General features: G+C 44.4%; 1 protein-coding gene across 5 annotated transcripts in view; it reads right to left on the bottom strand.

Annotated features, from left to right (window-relative positions):
• Bpgm (2,3-bisphosphoglycerate mutase) overlaps nucleotides 1-24,262 on the bottom strand; it is a 28,781-nt gene extending 4,519 nt beyond the window's left edge. The window contains exons 1-2 of one of the 5 annotated variants that reach the window (NR_156731.1): nucleotides 24,196-24,262; nucleotides 12,936-13,083 (exon numbers count right to left, since the gene is read on the bottom strand). Coding sequence is in view for 4 of the 5 variants with exons in the window: in NM_007563.5 (NP_031589.1) it covers nucleotides 12,668-13,268 (601 nt within the window). In the remaining variant the exon portion in view is untranslated. Of the gene's footprint in view, nucleotides 1-12,667; nucleotides 13,329-24,195 lie in introns of all 5 variants that reach the window. The other 4 variants (NM_007563.5, NM_001363708.1, NM_001363710.1 and 1 more) reach the window with 4 other exon arrangements.
• Between the last annotated feature and the right edge of the window lie 310 nt (nucleotides 24,263-24,572).

Below are 24,572 nucleotides of genomic sequence, written 5' to 3'. Positions count from 1 at the left end.
AATGGCTTCTTAGACAACACGAAAGCACAGCAACAGAAGAGAAGAAAAATGAAATCTGTGTATACAATTGTCAGGTTCAAAGGGCACCATTGCCCTTTGAAGATGAAAAGACACTACAGAGAGTAGGATAATTTTGTTTATTTTTACAAAATCATAGGGACGTGCATTAAGACTACACAAAGAACTACTATGCCTCAAAATTAAGACAGTGTCCGGGGAGCTGGCTCAGCGGCTATGAGCACTTACTGCTCTTCCAAGTTCAGTTCCCAGTACTCACTTGGCAGTTCATGACTACCTGAAACTCCAGCCTGAGGGGATCCAACACCTCGGAATTCCCTCAGTACACACATGGGCTGGGACTGAAGCCCAGTGACAGTGCTCGCCTAGGATGCACAGGACCTAGGATTCCATCCCCAACACTACCAAGAATGTAGCTTTTAGAAATAAGATCTTCCTGAGAAAGATAAAAGGAGACATGAAAAGATGAGTGGCAGTGAAATAACAGGCAAAAGATCCGAGCAGACATTTCTCCAAGGATAAACCAGAAAGCGCTGGCAAGGACGACCAGCAGCCCTGGTCTTTCCGGAGATGCAGTTCCAGCCCACAAGATGATGCCCGTTCGCGTCAGTGAGGTGAACACAGCAAAAAGGCAGATTATCAACAAGCATTATCAAGGATGTGGGGAGATTATAAGTATAATACAGGATGAAATCAGGAGATCAGAAGGCTATAGCTTCTTGGGAAAACAGTCTGAAAATACCTCAGGCATATGCCTAAGAGAAATAGAACATATGTCCATATCAAAAGTTATATATAAATCTCCACAGCAGCATTACAGATAATAGCCAAAATACAGAAACACTGAAATTGCTGCCAACTAGTGAGCAGATGAGTGTGACTGGGCAGGATGGTGGAATATTATTTGAACAGGGATGAAACACTGATATATGTTATTGATATGGAAAACACTGTAGTAAGTTTTTTTTTAAAGTGCTGGAATATAGCTTTCAGTAGTGCTTGCATAAAGCCCACAAGGCCTTGGGTTCTGTCCCCAACAATATGTAAATGGCTTTTAAAAGGCCAGTCACAAAAAGACTACTTATTGTATGACTCCATCAACAGAAAATGTTCAGAGCAGAGAAGCCCATAGTGACGCAAGTGGATTAGCAGCTGCCCAGGGCTGGGAGAACCAGACATTGCCATTGGAGGAGCAGTTTCCTTTGGGGAAAAATTAGAAGAATCTATCTACATTTGAATCAAGCTAAGCATAACTTACATATTTTATTATCATTATTTCTTACAATAAAAACATTCCAAATCCTTTCTTCTAGTTTTCTGAGCAATCTTGAACATAACTCAGCTGCTGTCGTCCTACCACGTATGCAACAACACAACAGAACTTCTTATTCTGCTACAGCTGCGACTTAATACCCCTTGATCAGCATTGTCTCTGGTCCTTACTTATAAACACTGTGTCGATGGATCGAGGACCGTGGACATCACTCACATCCACTGGACCCTCAGATACGGATTCAATCGGTCACCAATGGAAACTGTCGGGAAACAAATGCATCTGCACCAGTCGAAACCTTTTCCCCTTGCCACTCCCTGCATCAGAGTAGAGCACCGATTCCCACAGTTCGAGGCCACAGACAATCTGAGGAGTAGGAGGCAACGTGCATCAGCTATGTACAGACACCACCTGCTTCACACCGGGACTTGAACATCGACCTACAGATTTTTGTTAACTGCAGGGACGTCTGGAACCATCCTCTACAGTTACTTGTACAACTAACTACACACTAAAAACCACTCTCAGGGGCAGTTACATGTGGGTTTTAGCTCACTACAGCTGTTAACAAAAATACTAAGCAGATCCAAAAGGCCTGTTCAAGTCTCAAGGCTTTTAAGTCTATAAAAACTGAGCTGTCCTTGCAGTCAGCACTTAAACCCTGGTCTTCTGCATTGTTTACTGCTGTTTCTAACACTGAAGGTGAAAGAGAATGTTTTAATTTTTGCTCAGCTCTGGTAAAGGCTGCGTGCTAACTGGACATCAGTCCCAGTGTTCTCACAGGAAACAGGGAGGAGCAAGTCTGTCTGACTTAAAACAGCTAAGCCCAGGAAGCAGATGGCCAGGTCTAGAGGTCACCTGTGCGATCTCAGAAACATGTTCTAGGTTTGCATCAGGAAGCTGGAGTGCATCACAGGGGACTCAGTGGTTTGACTTCGATGCAACAGGAGCCAGCAGGCCAAGTCCTTGCCCAAGGTTTGCTTTTATTTAATGACTCATCCCTGTGTGAGTCCACTAAACAAAGGCCTCCAGACTATAGCATGCCACTAACAGAAAGAGAACTTAAAAAAAAAAAGTTTCCAATGAAGTTAACATTCTATTTTAATAATGCCTCAAGCTATTCACAGAGTAAACTAATTACTTACAAATTCTTAAAATGCTTAGACTGGTTACTAATCAGTCAATGAGACCTAAGCGGCTGACATTTTAAAATAGCAAATTAAGAAAACCACAGGGAAGCCATTGCTTGTTACTAAAAGTTGGCATATACTAAATGCTTCATCCTAGGAAAGCTAAGTAAACAGAACTTCCCCGCTGCACTGCCCCAAACCAAACCAGCAAAAGATGCTATGCATTATACTCTTAAAAATCCATCCACTGGGCCACCAAACAGAAGCTAAAATGTGTAGTCAGGTATCACACCTCCTGCCTAGCTCAGCTTTTGATTTATTGATTTGTTTATTTATTTATTTAAATCATTAGGACTCATGTAGCCCAGGCTAACCTTAGCCTCACTTCGTAGCTGAGGATGACACAGAATCTCCGATTCTCCTCTTTCCACCACCACCACCCCCCCCCCCGCCCCCCCGGGTGCTATGAGGACGCCTGCACCACCACACCCAGTTTTATGCAGCGCTGTTGATCAAAAGGCAGGGCTTCACACATTCTAGCAGAACACCACCCCAGTCTCCAGTTCACGTTTAACCAAGTCCAAGAGCGCCTTCTTGGAAATGGCACCAGGTTCTTTCTCTCTCTCTACCTTCTTTCCATCACAGTCCCTCTGAAGCCATCTCTTCACTTTACACCTGGTGTCTTCAGCGTTTAACTATGTGGCACAGGCTTGCCTTGAACTGGAAATTTTCTACCCCAGCCTCTGGAGGGCCGAGCCTACCATAGGCAAGCATCGGAATACCTAGAGCATCTTTAATTCTCCAGTCTCTATGCAGGAGCTTCTCGAAACCCACTGCAACCACTGGAAATGGTGGAAGCATTTCAGATAAGAAAGAACGAAAGTTTAGGAGAAAACCATGTGAGTAAATTGATACCCAAAATGGAAAACTTAAATAACTTATTTTCTACGTGCAGGAGTAGCTTCCGAAAGTCAATTTGCAGGCTGGGCGTGGTGGCGCACGCCTTTAATCCCAGCCCTCAGGAGGCAGACGCAGACGGATTTCTGAGTTTGAGGCCAGCCTGGTCTACAAAGTGAGTTCCAGGACAGCCAGGGCTATACAGAGAAACCCTGTCTCGGAAAACTGAAAAAAAAAAAAAAGAAGAAGAAGAAGAAGAAGAAGAAGAAAAAAAGAAAGTCAACCTGCCGGCACTCCCTCTAAGTCATGGTAACAAACTAGAACACAGGACACTGTACTTCAACCACAATGCCCCACCCAACACCTCTGGGAGAAGCACTTGAACAAATCCTGGCTTCTGCCAGAATGAGAACTCTGCTCTGTGACTCCAGCTCTCCGGGCAGTGCCTCACCATCCTTACAAGAATATAACTGGAATCTGTGCATCTGTGAGCAGTGCTTTCGAAGGTTGCCTGCTAGGAGGCACAAAACATGGAGCTATATGGTCCGTCAGATACATTAGGTATGTCACCACTGGATCCACCAAGAATGCACTTTTTACATGGGATTGCAGGTTATAAGGAATAAAGGTTAAAGATTCCCCAGCAACAGGCTTTTGCATGAGAGCACTCCAAGGAAGGTCATATCAGATGTGCATTTTTGGGTGACATTTCTGAAAGATCAGAAGGGGCACATAGGATCCACCATAGGCAGGACCTTGTGTGTCTCACTCATTCATGTGTACTCTAGCTCCTGGGCCAAAAGCAGGACTTGAATCACTGGGCCCTGGGCATACAGTTGAACTGAGTGAATTCTAACTTTCTTGGCTTTCAAGTCTAGTCTTTATTGTTGAAGCCTTGATTAAAGACTTTTCTCATTATGAACTGAGCAAGAAACGAGGTGTGGGAGGTGCATTTAAACAGTTCTTAGCCTGGAACAAAAAAGTTGTTTATACCTAGTGCTAATCAAGCAAACTGCACAAATCTGTTCTGTGTGTTCTTTGGCTTTTCTCTAAAATGCCTACAAATCTTTTAGCAGCAGGAAATGGGGAAAAGCAGCACTCAGGGACACAGGAGGAGTTGCTACAGGACGAAAGGAAAGCCCATATTTTAGGATTAAAAACAAAAAAGCAAAAACACCACCCAGCTTCAGTGAATCTGGTGGCAGCCAACTGTGAGACCCCCACCCACCCCTCTTTGTCCCCACTGGACCTATGGGACAACGACGCTGTGTATTCTTCTATTATCAGTAAGGGCTGAAAGAAGAGACTGTCCATTACAGGTGACCATACAAGTAAATTTAATTTTAGACTTCTAAATTTTTAGTTTCACATACATACAATTAAAAGATAGCCTGGGGAAACCAAAGAAAACAGGGTATTAAATTACCCTGTAACCTGATGGCAGGGTAATAGCTGCTGCTTTAAAATTAAGCAAGAGAGAGATGAATTCACCTTTCAGTTTTAGTTAACTTTTCATTCACTATAATTTACCAAATTTATTCACTTAAATCACTTATAATTTAAATAATGTATTCAAATAATTATAATTTAATTTGTTTAGTTAAATTACAGTTAAAATCTTACGCTATTTAAGAATAAAGGCTACTATAGATTTTGTAGGCTTGCATAAAAGCTAGCTCAGCTCTACCACTAAGCAATTATTTGTCTCCCAGGAAAGAGGGCTTGAACTCCATGATTCTGAAAATATCCTACTAAATGCCAAAGGTGACAAACACCTCAGCCGCCATTGGCAGCCAGCTCTAGCTGACCTTTCCTCTCATTTCTCTCATTTCACGTCACCTTGTGTCTGACTTGCTGTGTGTGCAGCTGTGTACACTTCTCCAGGGACAGAGTCCAAGTCTTATACAAATTTCTTGCCGCCACTCTTTATCCCTGTCTTGCATCTGCCTGATCCTGTGCTTAAACCAGACTAAACAATCTACTTCCTCTGGCAAGGTACAGACCACATCCAACACTCAGTTAGGTACTCGGCTTTTCCTTCAGTGTGGACCAGCAGGAAACAAACAGGAAGCAACTATGCCAACCACAAGAAAAAGAAACACACGCCTGTCTGGAACTGTGCACAACAGGTTGCTTTTAGCTCTCCCGCGGGCATTCAAAGTTCTCTTGCAGCGTTGTGAGAAGCACAACTGTCAGGGGCGAGATCGGCTTTAACCTGGACTTACTGACAAGATTGTAGGCAATTATTTATGGTTCTGAAAACCAGTGAAGCAGTCCCTGGGGGAATTTTCTTACTGTATAGTATCCCATGCCTTGTTTGTCTTCTGAAAATATTAAGCATTCTCAGATTACACGTAAATCGATCTCTAATAGAAATACGTTACTAGGCAGGTTACAGACCAGGCTCAGCAGACAGGGAGCCTGTCAGAGATGCTGCCACGAGGCTCCTAAAGTGGTGATCCTCGGGTAAGAATGTTAGCTAACTTCCAACCAGTAACATTGTCTTCAACTGTATTGCTCACACACATTGACTCCAAGAGGTCCATAACCTACTTCTAGCCTTACTAGATGATGTTAGAAGCACACAGATGGGTATGGGTGTGTGTGCGTGTGTGTGTGTGTGTGTGTGTGTGTACAAGTGGAAAGAGCAGATGAAAGCATAAGGCTATAGAATACAGTGACAAATAAGAGGTCATCAGTCTGGGATTGAAAAGCCATCAGAAGGCTTCACAACCTGTATAAGTAACACTGGCAAGGCTAACAAAATACACGGTCAGGCTAGGGTGCAGCTCAGTGGCAGGGCACTGGTCTGGAAGGTGTGAGCTCCTTGGGTCAATCCCCAGCACCATAAAAATAAAAATACACACAAACTCTTCCAGCATCTTCGGTGTAACATCTCATGAAGCAGAACTTTGAAGGGTGGCCCTGGCCTGCTGATGGCTTAGGCACTGAAGAGAGTCGGCACCACACAGCTCCAGAAGACTGAAAAGGCCGTAACAATGCCCACTCGAGTTTTCAAGACACAGGGAGGTGTGTTCATCTAATTCCACTGTGTGTATGTGGAGAGAGCAGATGGAAGCACATGGCTATAGAATACGGTGGCAAATAGGGGTCCTGGGATTGAATCCCACTCAGACGATCACTCTGTGGAACACAAACTAAGGTCCCGATTAAGGGCACTTCACTTACTGACTACACTGAATGAAGCCGGTCTCTTCTGAGGCACCATTTTCACTACATTAACACTAAAGCACCTGCCAGCCAGCTCCGTTAAGCTTCGTCTATAAAGGTGTAGGCACCTGCAGTGACGATGCCCAAGAGCCTAGCATCCCCTGACCCCGAGTCGCCTTGCAGACATGCAGCCTGCCTCTGCCACTCAGCTCTGCTTGGACCTTGTAGCTTGGTTCGCTCCCACGTGCCACATGCGTGGGCCGAGGCGGTACGCAGCATTCTCTGCTGAGGTTTCTTCACCTAGCATGCTGTGACGGATTCATCCACGGTACTGGGGTGTGAAAAAGCTTGCTTGTTTTAACTAAAGCTTCTGTCAAGCCTCCTGATCAGTGATTGATCCCATGAAATAAAGAAATAGGATTTGGAGACAGTAAACAACAGAGTAAAACCCAATATTGAGCTACTGCTCTCCAGAGAGCTAAAGGCCACACTCAGGTTTCTACATGAAACAAGATATCTGTGCAAAATGTCTAGGACTATGCTTGGCAGGAAGCATGAGCTCCACAAACAGCCTCTTTGTACAGCTGTGCCAGGGAGTGCCACTCACAGGCCACAGTGTTACAATGGCGGCAATAACGAAAGACTCATTTCCCCCAGGGAGTGCCATTCGCGGGCCACAGTGTTACAGTGGCGGTAATAATTAAAGACTCATTTCCTTGTATTAAGTTACCTTTTTAAAAACTGGTCGACCTGCTAGGGATGCTCTTGACTCCGCTGCTTACACTGTAATGTTCTGAAGAAAGAATAAGCAAGGAAAAGAGCCATTCTTCAGGGGGAAAACTTAAAATGAAAAAACTCCTGCTTGCAATCCTGCTTAGAAGCCAAGTAAATTGGTCTTGGGGCAGAGTTGACAATTCTGACCGAAGGCTGTGGTCATCATGGCCAAGCCATCCGGGGCCTTCCTGGATTTTTTTTACACCACCCTGGGTCCTGTCTTCTAAGCACAGCCAGGATCTGACTGCAGTAATGCCGCAGTACCAAATACACGAGAAGTTTAAAAAGCATCCTAAAGTCAACACTTGCACAGCTGACATACACAGACATTGCCCCTGTAGACAGGAGGGCAGGTGAATGTTGTGAGCATATTAAAGAACAATATTATAATTCCTTAACTGGAGTCACCACTATCCCCACCTCTGAGTTAGTTCTCAAACAGTTAAAGTAGTTTTATAATTGGTAATGTGTGGTTTAAGGACAACACAGGGAAAGTTCCCCAGGTCCTTAAAAACCCCTATTTTATGGGGGACACTTTTATATAAATATGTATTCCTACAGAAAGCATGGGTTAGAATCAGATGTATCTACAACAAGAATTTTTACCTTTTTTTTTTTTTAATCAATGTAAGTTTGGCAACTTTTGTGAATACAGGAAGTATGCATTGCAAAGACTGTTAATTTTAATGAATTCTGGTTAGTCATTAAGTCTAAAGACAACCATACAGTAAAGTGACTTTGTCATTTACTGGCTGATCTGTGGTAACTCTAGAAGTAAAAGGTAATAGTAATTACATCAAGATAATTTGTATCCATCAGAAATGGGTCTTGTGAGGCAGACAACTATAGAATGTACACTAGCAATGTGGTAAATTTTCACAATAAACATACACATTGTAAGCTCTGATGCCTCTGAGAGAGGTGAGGTGTCCTCCCACCCCCTACCAAGTGGAAGAAAGTCATTCTTTTTTTTTTTTTGGAGAAAGGGTAGCTTCTAAAGCCAATGGGATATTTTATCAAATAGCACAGAAAACCCTATAAACTTAGCCTTCTCAAGATTCCACATACAAGACCACAGGCCTAAGGGTGGTGCTCCTATGTTGGTGAGTGAGTACATCTATAACAAATTTTAAAATGCTGAAATCTCATCAAATTAATAGAGATGATATAGAAGAAACACTGTCTATCCTTCAGGACACCATTTCTTCAGATTCTGGGAAGATACCCTTTAATTCTTCCTCGTGTGTTCAAAACCAAGGCTGCAATGAAGCTTGGTAACGCTACACCCCAGAGCCGTTATGCATTTGGATCGGAATTAATTTTGTTATTGTTGTACCCTCAGAAACCTTCCCGTGCTCCCAGACTTTCCACAGCCTCACCTTGTTACAGGGTCCTATGTCAGGATTCAATTGCGTATGGGTTTCTGACCCACACTTAAGAAGCTGTGCCAACACTTGGGCTTTAGACGAGCAGAGACAAGTGTTTTGAGCATTCCCAAAACAATAGGTAAGTACTCTATGAAATAAACCAACCTATTTCGCATACATAACTTCCTCATGTTAGGTAGGCAGTCCACAACCAGGAGAAGGCATGGTAACATCAAAGAACTTCATGAATCTAACAGTGGTTCCAACAGGGGCTACTCCAGGAAAAAAAAAAGTGTGGGGGGGGGGGATGTGCAAGAGCCAAAGCCAAACGCTCCCTTTACACTTTCCTCTGCTGCTGCCTGGTTACAGACTGATGTCTGTCTGTCTGCATCTTGTGCGCATTCCTCCCCTAGTGGAAAATCTCCCTCTCCCTTGCACCACACCCACCATCTCTACGCTCTAGCTCCTTCATACCTGCCTCTCTTTCCCTGCAGACATCTTCTACCCTTTGCCTTGCTCCTGACCCCAAGACTTCCTAAGGAAGTCTTTTCTTCTCATTCCAACTCCACTGCCTTAGCTCAGAATCACAAAATAAGACCATTTCCTAAAGTTATCTACAGTGATAATGACTGAAGTCATAAGATTATTTCAATTTTGTTAGCCTCTGAAAACTCACTGAATCCTATGTGGCCGACATCTAGGAAGGCATTCCAGAGTGCTGGAAGCAGTCTGTGGCCTAAGCTTGCTCCTTTCTGAGAAAGCCCTGGAAGTCCTTTTCTGTCTCAGCAGTCAAAGCTAAGCTTTTGCCTTCCTGATTATATATTCATTATCTATATACATCTGTGTTAGCATCACTTCACTATACTTGCCCTAAGCCATTCTTCGTTATAACAACATGCCCTTTTTATTTTGAATTTCACTGAATGTTATATTATTAATAAAATATAATTCACATATAAGCTATCCATTTAAGGTGTACATTTCAATAGCTTTTCAGACATGTGCAGAGTTGTGCAACCATCATTATAATCGATTTTAGAACAGTTTTGTCACCCAGGAAGCAACTCAGAATCAAGACACTCGCTGTCCTCGCAGACTCCAGGCGTCCCCAGTCCTGTCCGTATGCACGTGTTCTAAGTTCTGTCTTGAGATTTACACCTATTCTGGACATAAAGATTCATCTTTATTTATGTGTATGCACGTGTGGCTGCATGAATATGTGACACACGTGGGGGGGCCCTCAGATGCCAAGAGACAGATCCAATCCCTTAGAATTGGAATGACAGGCTGCGTAGGCGCTGGGAGATGAACTCGGGTCCTCTGGAAGAGCAGGCAGTACTCTTAACTGCCAAGTCATCTCTCCAGCCTCTACTATGGACACCTTATAAAGAATCCTTTGTGCCTCGCTTTCCCACAATGCAATGACCTCACCATTCATCCAGTACGATGCATATAGTACTTCACTCCTCTTCACTGCTGAGAAAACCTCCTCCTCTGTGGCTAGAAAACACTGAATTTGCCCATTCGTTAGTTGGACATTTAAGCTGTTCTACTTTTTGGCTATTATGAATCTGCTGTTATTAAAGTTTGTAAACAAGTTTTAGTGTGGAAATTTTCATTTCTCTTGGGTGTTGATTGAACTCTGTTCCTGGAGAAGGGGGGTGGGGGCAGGGGCAGGGGCGGGGACAGGGACAAAGACAGGGAGGGAGATTGAAGCTTCAACCTCCAGGACCTCAGAATGTGGCCTTAGTTGAAAACCAAATCTTTAAAAGAAACAATCAAGTTCAAATGATGTCAGTGGGCAGACCCCGCCTCAATAGTATGTATGAATGTTTCTACAACACAAAGAAATTTGGACAAGGACCCCTAACCCCACAGGTTACATGGGAAGAAGACAGGAATGATGTCCAAATACCAGGGAATAAATGCCAAAGACTGCCAGCAATCGCCAGCACCTAGAGCTGTGAAGCTGGACATAAGGATAGCCCTGCCTATCCCTTCAAACTTACGACTTCTAGACTCACAAAGTGAATTTCTGTTGTCTTAGGTGTCCTGCTCTGGGCCCTTCACAGCTACAGTAGGGCACTAAGTGTGGGGTGGGGGTGGGGTAGCTGGTCTTGAGAGGAGTGCACTGGACCCCTTTAGGAAGCTGCACATTCTTGTCCAGAGCACATTACACTGCTTGACTGGACAGTTTTTAAAAAATTATTAATACATTAAAATTTTCCCTTAATTGTAGACAAGATTTTTGGTTTTGCTTTGTTTTTTGTTTGTTTTTGAGACAAGTTTCTCTGCATAGCCCCTGGCTGTCCTGGAGCTTGTCTGTAGACCAGGCTGGCTTGCCTCTGCCTCCCAAGTGCTGGGATCAAAGGCGTGCACCACCATCACCTGGCATGTAGACCTTTTTTTCAATGTCTAACCTCACCTCCAGCAGATATTTTCCCTTCACCTCTACCATGGTGATTGACTCCTTCATTACCAATGGTGAGGCCCTTTTCCTAGCTCCCTTACAAAGATCATTCACAAACAGTAAACCATCATGTGCTGCTGGGGGTGGGAGGCGGGATGGGCATCTAGGGATACAGAACCATCTTCAAGAGCCACATCCGTGTAGACGGGTGAGGAGTAGATAGCACTAAACGGCAGGGAAACTTCCTCCTCCTCCTCTTCTTCTTTTTTTTTTTTAGGGCTCACTCACCTAGCTAAAAGGAACCCCCTGAAGGAGTGGTATTTTCTTTGGGGAAGGGAGCCTGGCTAAAACATGATATAAGTACCATCTCTCTAAAAGAAGTTGTGTAGAATATAAATTCTGCCAGAAACATTGAAATTTTAGATTTCAATTTGTTTTTCTAACAGGGCCCTCAACTCTTTTGAACAATAAATAATTATAGTCTGTCAATGATACAGTTACATATAATTTAATCATATTTTGATTTTCCTGAATAATTAAGAATAGAACCTTATACATTCTTGAATAAGTAAGTTATATACAGACACAAAAGGATAACCACCATGGTTATCCGATAAACTCAGTAACAGCTGATAAAGCTTGTAGATTCTAGACCTCCGCATGACTAGTGGATGTCAGGTATCTAAGTGGTCAATCGGGTCTAGATAATGCCCTAACAATTAGAGCAAGCTAGCCATACAATAAAATGTTCACAGTGCCATCATCTCCCAGAGACCCATTGCTCTGGGGTCAGCCACCTACCCCTGCTTTTCTCACAGAGCTTCAGCCCTTCCTATTCTGTAGGAAGACATGGAGTACAAGAGTCAAAGGGACAGCCGTGGGGGTGAGAGAAGGGAGAGCAGGAGTGAGGAAGTCACCCTCAGTCACTGGCACCCCAGAACGGATTGCCCAGAGTCCTTGTGTTAGAACTCAACATCAAGTGACTGAGACAAACAGAAGCCCCTAGTCTTCTCCTTTAGCAGAGATTCGGAAAAAAGCCGTATGTTTGATTTTCCTCCCCTCTAGCATTCTCATAAGCAGTGACTAAGCCTGGTCTGGAAAACGGCAACTAAAGAACTGCTCAGGAAATCCACGTCTGAAAACACAGCCACAATTGTTTGACATGGGAAGAAAATAGACGAAACTGGATTCTAGATAATTTACTTTAAAAGGCTAAAATAAACTTGTAAAATTGCTTCCTTTCTTAGCCTCTTCTCATTACAGCAGAGGGCAGGTGATCCCTCAGATCAGAGCTCTTTAAAAGTGCAGAGCCCCCAGAGCAGCAGTTATCACCGTAAATGCTCAGAAATGCAAGGTCTTAGATGTACCTCCCCAATTCTGAAACTCCAAAACCCTACCGCTCCGTCACACTGAACTCCCCGCATGTGTCTGAAAGCCTCAGCTTCAGCCACAATGAGCACCAAGAACTACAGGAGTTCTGGTTTCTAGAACAATGGCTTCTTAAATATGAAGTGACAAGGGGCGTGAGGTAGGAGGTGCTAGAGGGCAGCACACTGTAGCTCGGTTTCTAGAATAAGACCCAACCACAACTCTTAGCAAGCTCTGAAGCAGGACAGAAAGCCAGTACCTTCCAGATGTTTCAGGAGAGCTCTACTGCTATTCCCGTGAGCAGATATCAGAATGCTTTTGCCCTTTAAGATTTCCGGAGCAATCCTTTCCTTCCAGTAGGGAAGAAGTCTCTCCAGAACATCCTTCAAGCTTTCTGAACGTGGCAGTTGATCCAAGGGCACATCGCACACTTTGTACCTCCGGTCACTGTAGATCTCGTGGAAGTAGGGATGAGACTCCTCTATAGGAGGTGGGGTCACGTTGTAGCTTCTCCTCCAGAGCCTTACCTGCTCTTCACCATGATTCAAAGCCATTTTCTCCCTGTTGAGGCCAATCAAGGCTCCATAGTGACGCTCATTCAGACGCCAGGAGCTCTCCACAGGCACCCACTCCTGCCCCAGCTCTTCCAGGATCAGCCAGGCTGTGTGAATGGACCTGTTAAGGATGGATGTGAAGACAAGATCAAACTCGAAGTTGAGAGCTTTGAGCTGCCTCCCACAGTTCCGAGCCTCCTCCAGTCCGTCGTTGTTAAGTTTCTGGTCCACCCAACTACAGAATCGGTTCTCCTTATTCCATTGGCCCTCTCCATGTCTTAGTATAATAAGTTTGTGCTTGGACATGCTGGTGGCTGAACTACCCTGGGGTTCTCAATGGGATGATGTTCAAGAACAGCAGTATATCTAGAAAAAGAAGACAAAAAATACATATTATATTCCTCCCTCAAATGACTACCCAGTCACGGAGAACAATTATACAACAGCCAGTTTCTAAGATAAACTGAAATTCCTTTGAACAGTTTTGACATCAAACAGAACTGGTGATCACACACTTTGGCACATATAGAAACACTCTTCAGATAATTACAGACAACCTCACTGACTTACATTTTCTGATGGCTAGATAGCATGTTAATTGCGTGACATAAAATGACAACACTCCGTTCTAATGGTGGGTTTCTACCCAAAGTAAGCAGTTTATGCTTATTAAGGAGAGGACAGCACGGGATGCGTTCTAGATCTCAAAACGAACGAGTAGCTGGGAACGCCCAGCTTCCAGCAGCTGACGCTACAATGAAAGCATCCTTCTCTCTTGGGGTTTTCAGTGTCTTTCCAGCCTTACCTCATTGTGGACATTAAAAAACATGTTACCTCAATGAAGTACTACATCTATGTCAAACATCTTTCTGACAGGCAGCAACCAGCTCTCTGATGCTACAGGCTCACAGATCTAGGGTATGGGAAACACTCATACCCTATATAAAAGGTATAGTTCGGCATTCAAATAAAGTTATAAATGCTATAAAGTGTCCTTAACAAGAACAAATGAAGTAGTCACTGAAAGCAAATTTTCACCTGCTGTTGGCAGGAATAAATCCGGGTGCAAAACAAGCTATCAAATGTAAACAGCTGAGAAATGCTGTCTGCAGGAACAGATTAACAGAAACAGGTCCTTGCGAGTGCAGGGAACCACACTGATAAGGCGGCCTTGCCTCCTCCTCCTCCTCCTCCCCTGTCCTGCAGAAACTCGACTCACATCAGCCACATTACTGTGAGGAGAATCTACTAAAGTTGGACAAGCAACTCTAAGGCAAGTCCGAGCTCCCTTATGCTGTAGCTCCTGCCTAGTCTGTCCCCGGAGAACCGGGAGAGCCGGCTGCATCCATCCGCCTCTGAAGAGTGCTTCTCCACTGACACGCGATGCTCGGCTGGCACTCTCCATCTCCACCCCAGGGGTTTTTTCCACACTGGGGAGCAAAGATTATATGAAGACTGGGGCCTGCCTGGCTTCTGCATTCTTGGCAACTTCCAGTAACTGGAGATGTTCTGTCCTGCTTAAGCTGTGATTCACCCACAGTTATATAACCACCAGCGACAGAGTTCGGTGGCCTCTACCTGGATTCTACTCTTTTTAAGCAATTCCTGGAGAGTCTGAGGGGGAAACACTCCAATGAGATGAGGCTTCAGGAGTAACTAGCGGTGACTGAAGTGGTTTGTAAGCAGCTGGAAGGCTACCAGGATTAGGATTCATTCTTTCTTGCTGAACATCAGGTTTGGCTTTTGGTGCATATGGAGTAGAGATGCACCCAATGCTGACAAGAACAAAGGCTCGGGAGGAAGCACCTCCCATGGCTGGGCAACTGCAGAGTGACAGCACAATGCCTGTCCTCTCAGCCTTAGGGGCCACTGAGGTGGCAAAGAGAGAAAGGGATGGAAGTCACCTGGGCAGTGCTTTGCCCGTGACTATGTCCGGGAAATAATCACATTGATAAAGCCCCAGCTTCGCTTGGGAAAGACCAGCCAATGAATTCATGTGGATGTGGATGGTACAGAGTTAGACCTTTTGCTGTGTATGGATGTTTTCCCAGCGTGTATGGCTCTGGCTGGTACCACTAAAGGCCAGAAGAAAGTGGCAGATCCAGCTACAGACAGTTGGTAGTCACCATGTTGGTTCTAAGAATAGAAACCAGGTCCTCTGGAAGAGCAGCCGGGGCTTTTAATTGCTGAACCATCTCTCCAGCCCCAAGAAAGGTATTTTTATGTTCTTGTTTTCAAAAGTCTCTATCAGCCAAGTAAGAGATGCTCTAAGCCCACTGAAAACCATATCCAATCTTGCAAATCATGTGTTTTGTTTTGTGGGTAAGAAATGAGAAGCATGCTATCAACTGTTCCTCTACTTCAGCCTTTACTTTGGCATGCCAAGTAAGAAGCCTCCAGGCTAAACAGAAGAGATTTTCCTTCAAATGAAGACCAGCATCTTCTTAGCATTAGCTGTTAACTTGACATTCAGAGTCGCTTAGGAGATGGGCCTCTGAGCATGCCTAGGGGATGACCTTGACTGTGTAACTGAGGTTAGGAAGACTCGGCCGCTGTGTGTGTTGGGGGTGGCAGTGCAGGGGGGCACTCCCTGCCTGAGACCCAGGACTATATGAAACGGAGAACACACACCGGTACAGATGCATCGACTCGCTGCTCTCTGCCCTTGACTGTGGATGTGAAGTGGCTGCTGCTTCACATTCCTGCTGCCTTGATTTGCTTCAAGTGATGAACTGTAATCTGGAATCCTGAACTAAATAAACCCTTTCTCCTTCAATTTGCTTTTATCTAAGCATTTTATCACATCATTGAAGAGGAAACGAAGATAGGCATGGGGACAAATTCTATAAGAAAAAACACTTCTCAATCAGTCTTGGTTACAAATTATATCAAGGGAACCAAACAAGTATCGATGGTGTTAGCAGTACTCAGCCATCTACCACCAAGCCTCAGTACTCAGACACCTACCACCAAGATCCAGTACTCAGAACCCTACCACCAAGCTTCCTGTCTTTATCTGCTACAACTTGCTTCCATGTTTTTGGAAACAAAACAAAACAATTCTGACTTTCTTTTTACTGAAAATACACGTAGTATAGCAGAACAGTATTACAGCCCCAAACCTATGCAAATACACTTTTCCCTTACAGGAGGTGAACACAGGACACGGTACTAAACTAGAGCATCCATATCAGGTAAAATAAACTTCCTACTCTCTTATTTGGTACAACTAATTGCCTATTTAACCAGCTGGCGAACATGTGCAAAGGCACTGTTGAGTTTGTTAGCTTTAAGACCCCTCTTAGCATCTGTTGAAGCTGGCCTATCACATGTTTAGCAACAGATATGAGATGCTGGTCAGTTTGACAAGTTCAAGGCTGGGGCTGCAAACAAACTGATGTGTGCAGGAGAGACTGCTGGACCACAGGCAGGGCAGGAGTGCTGACTTCTGAGGACTGTGTGAGTATTGGAGGCAACTCTTAGGAAGAGATGGCGCTTTTCTGTAACCTGTGTCCTTTCTTCCTCAGCACAAGGCAGTGTGTGTGTGTGTGTGTGTGTGTGTGTGTGTGTGTGCGCGTGCGTGTCTACACAGCCATTTCAGAAAGTGTACTGAAACACAGGACTACGGAGGGAAGCTTAGCTTGTCACTGCTGCAGATGAGCCTCGCCAGGCCAAACAGGCACTGCAGCCTATGGGAAAGCTACCTTTGTAACTGAGACCATGTTCCTTTCCTCCAAAATCCTAACCCAGTCCCTTAAAACCCCTACCAGGCTTCATTTTCGCTCCATTCTGTTTGGGAAAAGCCACCACCCTGCAGCTGGTTCTTGTGGCTGCTGTTTTTAATCTCTCAGCAAGTTACGGACACCAAAGTTAGGCACTGATTTTTCAATCAGTAGTTTACGATCAAAAAAAGTCTGCATAGGTGATTGGATTATTATTTCCTAGAGTTTCTTCCTTTCACTGTTTATTTAATGAGTTTATTTAACGTGTTCTGCCTGAATGTCTGCCTCTGCACCACATGCAGTATGCCTGGTGCCCACAGAGACCAGAAGAGGGCGTCAGATCCCCAGGTCTGGAGTTAGACACAGCTGTGGGCTGCCATGTGGATGCTGGGAACTGATCCCAGGTCCTCTGGAAGAGCAGCCAGAGCTCTTAATTGCTTAGCCATCTCTCCAGCTGCAGCTTCTTACTTTTAAGAGTATGGTCTGCCTGAAGAAACGTTTTCTAAACCAACATAGTTCTACCCGACTCTAGCTTGTCTTGCCTTTCCTTTCTCTCCACTGTTTTCCCTTCTTTCCAGACATTTCCTTATTGTCATCTAAGGGTAGCTGTGTGTATGACATAGGTGTGATGTAATTTTTATTTTCCTGTAGCAATTGTTCTCTTTGAGGCTTACTGCCTCAGTCTGCTAACTGAGTCCTAGTCCTGGAAGCTTCTAGACTTCGTACAGTCTTATCTAGGCCTAGAATGATTTCAGCCTCTGAGTCTTGCTGAATAAGCTCGCCCTTTCTACTTCTGAACTCTGGCAGGCTGATTCAACTCAGCTGTTCTGGCTCAAGCTCTGCTCCAAGCTGACTGACTCAATATGGCTTTTCTCTCTCAGCCTCTGCTTGGCCTCAAACTCACTCTAGCCATCTGTTCTGATCTTCTGGCTCCTTCTCATTCTCTGGCTCGTTCTGTCTTCATGTGTCTAGCTTGTTCTCTTCAACCTGTCTCTGTGCAACTGTCTCAGGAAACCTGCCTCCTTCCCCTCTCCCTCTCTCTCTGCACTGCTCTTAAGCAGCTCCTCTTCCTCTCTCGTGTGGAAGTTGGGCGTGTCCTAGCTCTGACTCATTCTGTCAAATCTTCCTCTAATCCATCACTTTGCCTGCCCCTCAGTTAGAACTCACTTCCAAACTAGAGTGTTTCCTTCTACAAATAAACCTTACCTTTATTGTTTGGGATTAAAGGTGTATACTAAAGGCATGTCTGTATTCCACCCAGAGGGATTAAAGGTGTGTGCCAAGGGCTGAGTCACACCACAACTAGAAACAGTTGGGTTTTGGGTTTGTTTTTTTCTAGTAAATAACACAATCTCAAAGTTCACAGTGTAATCAAATATCCTACAACACATGTGTGCATGCTTTATATATGTGTACATGTGTGTGTGTGTGTGTGTGTGTGTGTGTGTGTGTGTATACACAGGTCAGAGGCTACTGTCCAAGTGTTTTCCTCTATTGCTTTTACATCATCATCATCATGAGACATGACTCCATATTAAACCTGGATCTTACAGATTGAACAAGACTAGCTGTCCAGGAAGCCTCAGGGATTCCCCCGTCTCAGCATCTCCAGTGCTAGGATAATAGGCATGCACCACCAAGCCTAGCTTGGATGGATGGATGGATGGATGGATGGATGGAGGGACGGACAGATGGATGGACGGATATGCTGGGAATCCAAGCTCAGGTTTTCACATTTGCACAGGACTGTGCCATCCCCTAGTCCTAGACGTTGTTTTCTTCATCCTCTGACTATGAAGGTATCTACAAATGTGTGCCTTGCCTACCTACTCTACTGAAGTGATTTCTCAAAAGACCATGATTACTCACGCCTATGTGGAGACCATCTTCTCTCAGGGCACCTCAGTCTGCTGCTCAGACTATGAGTTCAGTCCTGCATTTCCTCCAGCTTTCCTTCTTTTACACTCTGGTCTTGGATCCCACCCCAGCTATCGGTGGTGGTGGTGGTGGTCTTAACCACAGCAGTTTATTCAGAGTGCATGTTCAAACTCTCAACTACTATCCATGGGGTACCTCCCATTGTGCCCACTTTACAGATGCAGAACTGAAAGGAGTAACCTGCCTAAATTAGCACAGGTTGTAGGTGGCAGAAGTACAAGTCAGTCTCAGTTGTCCCCAAGGAAACACCCATGCCCTGAACCACTCTGCTGCACTGCCACACTGGAACCCCAGGCTCTGGCCTCAAACCTCGAAACCTCATTTTTTTTTCTCACTCCTTTCAACACGTTAAAGGGAATGATTCACATTCTGCAAGCCAAGCCCTCACCAGCCTTCCCAGCACAGTCGATTGATTCACTTTTCCAAACGTGCAGCGATGCCACTTGGGCCCAGCACAATGGTCAGCCTGTGAGGAAAACAGGCTCCAGCCTGGACTGTGCCTTCAGAGCGGCAGTGAGGAAGGCTGACTGTGTGCACTTGCCACTGTGTCACTAACAAGGAAAAGTAAGTCACACTGGCAGAGGTTCTTTATTCTTAAAAAAAGAGGAAGAGGAAAGAGAAAGCATCTCTCCCTCCATGGACACAGCATTACAGAGGGTGGATTTGGAAAGATATTTAAATTTAAGTTGATTAAAAGAGAAGTGGAGTTCTGGCCTAAGGTAACAATCAGGAACAGGTGCAGAGAGAACAGGAGGCCCATTCAAAATGGCGAGAACTAGAAGTAGCTGACTATTCCCTCTGATTTGCCTAAAACACTATTGCTTTATGCTTTTTTTTCCTTCCCCAACATAATTATTACTAAGGCCCCTTTCACACCTAGGTGTCCCATTTGGAAAATTATATGGTCACTCTGTCATAGGGTATAATCAGGAAGTAGGCGGAGACGAGGCTAGAAAGATAAAACTGAATAGAGGCTCAAGGAGGACCTTGTGCCAAAGAATGCCGACTCTTATGTAAACACTGAGACCTCATTAGAGGTTTAATGGCACACATTTGAGGGCCAGGAAGCATTCACGCTCACAGAGAAGTCTAAATATTAGCTGTGGGGGGTTTTGCAGGAAACCCTGGTGACATACAGTGACAACCTGGGCCAAGAAGACAGCTGCTGGAAAGGAATAAAGATAAGTGAGAAAGAAACTGTAGTTTGTTTAAGATGCTGGCAATATTCCCTGTAAAAATCTAAGCAGTCAATTTTTTTTTAGCTTTGCAGACTATATGATCTCTGTCATAATATGTACAGTTGTACAATTTTGTCTCTGTAGCTGCAAGTATCTGTACGCAACACGTGAGTAAATGTGATATAATTTGATGGTGGCATCAAAATTAGAATCTCATATCATTTTCACATGATCTATTGTTATCAGTAGGCTAATTTCAACAATTTAAAATGAAAAAAATCCATTTATATCTTGTGGAATTTATATATATATATATATATATATATATCCAGAAGGCTCTGGTGTGCAAATCCCTGCTTAGCTAGACCCCATACATGGATGTGCTCCCAACATTATAAAATAGCCAGCTTATAAGTGAGACCTTGTCTCAAGGAAATGAAACAAAACAAAACAAACAAGCCAAACCACCAGTTTGTACCCTTAGCCAGAAAGAACTGCAAAGTGCCCTGGGGAATGGAATCCCATTCAGAGTTGTTTTATTCCTCACATAAGTCAGCATTGAGCACACTGAAGTCAGAGTACCCAGTCTGTGCTTAATTCAGTATTTAGGAACAGGTTCGAGGGGGGGAGTGGGGGGAGAACTATGGGGAAATGATTCACTTGTTAGCCTCCCACAAACATGGGCTCTCGTTTGACATACCCTCTTTGTAAATCATGTTGCAGTACACTAAACGTGAATGTAGATTTGCTCAGGAGCAGGACCTAACCAGTTGTCTTAGCAGTACAGGAAAAAAAAAAAAAATCAGGTAATTCAAAAGACCTTTTGCCAGTTATAACGAAGACCTTTCATTATATCTTGAAATTTCATCTCTATATTCCATATATTCTATATGTTGAAATTCCATCTAGATTATGACACCAAAGTTTTTTTCCCTATAAATGCCACCATGAAGCTGTGCTTCAAACTTCAATTCTCTTGACAAAGCAGAAACAGAAAGAGCTGACAGGCTGAGTGACAGGCACGTAAAACCCTCGGGTCTGCCCTTGGGTCTGCCGCATGGCCCACATTTGCATGTTATTTCCTCCATCTGTTTACAAATTAACAGCGATGGGACTTTGCTTCCTCCCTCCCTCGGCGTTTGAAAAGTTAAGTTCGCCTAAGACTCTTGTATCAGAACTCGGGGAAGAGACAGTTAAGTCACAGGGTAAAGAGAAGCCCAAACTTCTACTTCTCCCATTTTCAAACTAACCATAATATGTCAAGTAATATCAAATAAGGGACTTGGGGCCAGAATCTCTCAAATCTAGAACTTACTCTTAAGGATTAAACATTTAAAACCCATCTCAGAGTACTCTGAGATTTTCCTTGGTACAGATCCTCACTGTACAGTTCTCAGCAACCATTACTCCCCACTGTACGAGGCAGCTAGCCTTACGGAAGATGAGCTGGCTGTATTTGAGGACAAGGAGAAAGACTACTGATGCCTCTCATCAATTACAAAGGAAAGAGGCAAATGAAACCCAGCATTTAATTCCTTAGGGTTTCAAGTGTCTTAACAAGACACACCTTCCCCAGACTCAGGCTGTTTAAACATAAACTGAGTCCTGGCAGCACTTGAGATCCCACTATTACTTCCCTAAAAGTTGATGTGGTGATGTGGTAACTTTCCCACTTGTGTGTGAAGTGCTAAGAACACCCCTGCAGCAGACTCTGCCACTCACAGGCATCTCTCACAAAAACCTTACATCACACACACACACACACACACACACACACACACACACACAGGGTTACAAAAGCAGCAAATTACAGCAGGTAGAGCCCTCTTTACATGAAAGAGTTACACGTGTGTAGTCGTGAGATTTGACTTTGCCTGAGCCGAGGTACTTGCTACACCCTGCTAGCAATCAGCAGTGTGGGCACCGCCCACTCAAGAGTCTTCTTTTCTCTCCCCAGTTACTGCTCTAGGGTGGCAGGCTTGTCAATACAAACTGTGTCCATCAAATCCCAAAAGCTCACAAAAGCCTGCGCTGGAGCACTGTTTAGCAGCTGACTCACGGTTGGAGAATGAATACATTCAATTCTTTGAACACTAAGTTATAACAAAAGCATTACTCCCTTAGGAAATATAAAATTAATTGTGGTGAGGTACTCTAGCAAACAGAGGTAGAAAGGACTGGGATTTAGCTCACTCATGCAGATTGGTACAGACCACAGGCCTGTCAAAGTGATTCTACTGGGCTAATGGTATGGCTAGACATGAAATCGAGGAATAAAGTAACGTGAAGGGAAAGGTTAAACAGGAGACTTGAGCAGGAGAGAGCAAGCAGCAATCGAATGTGCGAGAAGGGGAAGGCGGAATGAATTATGCAGTCCTAGAAGCACACCAAATACTATTAGAGTGTGCAGTCCAAACACGTTAGTAAAGTCGATGTTACATTCACATTCTATAAAGTAGTTTATTGCCATGTCTTTCTAAATGGAAGGGTTTTGCTATTGATATCTTTGGATCCAGGCTCTGGCTATGTGGCCCAGGCTGGCCACGGTCTTGCAGCAATCCTCCAGCCTCAACCTCCTAAATCCTGGGATTACAGGAGCAAGGCACCATGCCCAGATGTCAATCCCTTCGCTCTCTTTCTCCAAACACCGCCTCACGCTTGGCTTCAATTCCAAGAACATCCGAGAAGCCACCAGTGCAAGCATGTTGCCCTCTGTTCTCTAGGCATGCAGAGTTAGATGCATGGATTATGAAGTTAGATGTACCAACCACTTCATAAAGTGAAACAACCCTATTAATCTCACAAACCATAAAAGGTGAAGAGGAAGAGAAACTTAACACAAAATAGCCAAACACTTAACAGTTGCCTCTGAGTAATGAGATTAAAGATGACAATTTTGGGGGGCTATACTAGATTTCTATACTCTCCTTTAAAAAAATATTTTTTTTACAATGATCTGGTTAGTTTGGTTCAGTTTAAATATGGGCACAAAAGAATATGTCCTTGAAGCCGGACACTTTTATTTGCTATAGACTTCATACAGAGGTCAATACAGTGAGAGTTTCCTTGTAGACATGATAGTGAAAAATTGTCTAATTATCTTTAATTTTACATAGCCTTTAATAAAGGCATGGGCCTTAGAAATGTAACTTCTGCCTTTTTAAACGATGTGGAAACTGGGCTGGAGAGATGGCTCAGTGGTCAGGAGCACTGGCTGCTCTTCCAGAGGAACTGGGTTCCCTTCCTAGCACCTGCAGGGGGGCTCATAGACATTTGCTCCAGTTCCGGGGGGGGGGGGGTGGTCCATGGACACTAGGCGTACACAGAGTACACATACATACATTCAGGCAAAAAAATCATACACATAAAACAGTCTTGAAAAAAATGTGAAAATTGGGCTGGAGAGATGGCTCAGAGGTTAGGAACACTGCCGGTTCTTCCAGAGGTCCTGAGTTAAATTCCCAGCAACCACATGGTGGCTCACAACCATCTGTAAAGTGATCAGATGTCCTCTTCTGGTGTGTCTGAATACAGCTACAATGTACTTATATACATAAAATAAACAATTCTTTTAAAAAAATGTGAAAATTCAGTTTTACAGACAAACTAACACGACTTTTATTATAGAAACGTTTGTACCTGCTGCTGAAATGTAACCATTTACTTTTTATTTCCTCCCGAAGGCGTCGGAATTCTGTTAGTTAATATTCTAGAACCATTTCCCCCATTCACGGGCTATAAACCCTTCCTAATTTGGGGGGGGGGGCTCCATCCTGCAAAGTCTAATAATAAACTTCATTACAATTTTGCATTTCTTTTGACTTACTGTAGTGAAATACTTGCTCCTACCCCTTAGCACAAAAAGAAATGACACTTTTTGGCCATGATAGTGGTGGTCGGGCGTGCACGCGTGTGTGCTGGGGAGGGGGTAGTGTTCCCCTGAACCCGGAATATGGTTCCTGAGACTCCTGAATATGCAACAACCTCTTTGCCTTCCATGATATTTCCCCCCTTAACTTACACTTTTAGGATCAAGGTCTGCCTTCGCCCTACACCTGCTTCCTTCCAGTGAATCCACTGGCTAAGACAAGTAGCCACACCTGAGCTATCCAGGAGGTAGAGTTTAACTTTGCTAAGCCACCATCACTACAGCTCTGGGTTCACACACCATCACTCCAGCCGACAGAACTCACTGTTCCTGAGAGATGCTCGCTGAGAAAGGGCCAGCTGAGAGCTGGGGTACTCGGGAGGGTCTCGCTTGAAGCGGGCATCAGGTTCCCACCAGATACTAAAGCCGGGCAAGGTAGCAACCGGCCTTCTCACGATAGAACAGCAAGCCACTCATGAAAGAAAAGAAATCCTCACAACTGTAACAATTACAACGAAGCCACTCACCTGCAAGGAAACTACCAGTAGCAGCCGGTCCTCGGTAACGCCGTGCTGCAGACGCCAGTGAGGATTCATCGCTACAGCCGGCATCAACGCTCTTTTGTAGCCTAGAAGCCAAAATGGTCAGAACCGATAGCGCTGGGTATTGGAAGACAGAGTTGTCACTCATTCACGGCCCCGCCCTCTGGCCAGCGACCAGCCGGAGGTTCTTTCCGGTTTCTCAAGTCCCTGGGGTAAGAAGGGAAGCTATGATTGGTTTAATGAGGAAACAGACGCACGGATAGACCAATAAGATGGTAGTTTCGGACATAGGCAGGCGGGCTTTAGTCGTAGAGACCCAAACCCCTGAGCATCGCCGGGGCAATGTTTGTGGGCTGCTAGCT

The sequence above is a fragment of the Mus musculus genome, chromosome 6, assembly GCF_000001635.26.
Source record: "Mus musculus strain C57BL/6J chromosome 6, GRCm38.p6 C57BL/6J".
Lineage (NCBI taxonomy): Eukaryota > Metazoa > Chordata > Mammalia > Rodentia > Muridae > Mus > Mus musculus.
Note: the sequence above shows the minus strand (reverse complement) of the source record. Positions and strands in the feature narration are given on the sequence as shown.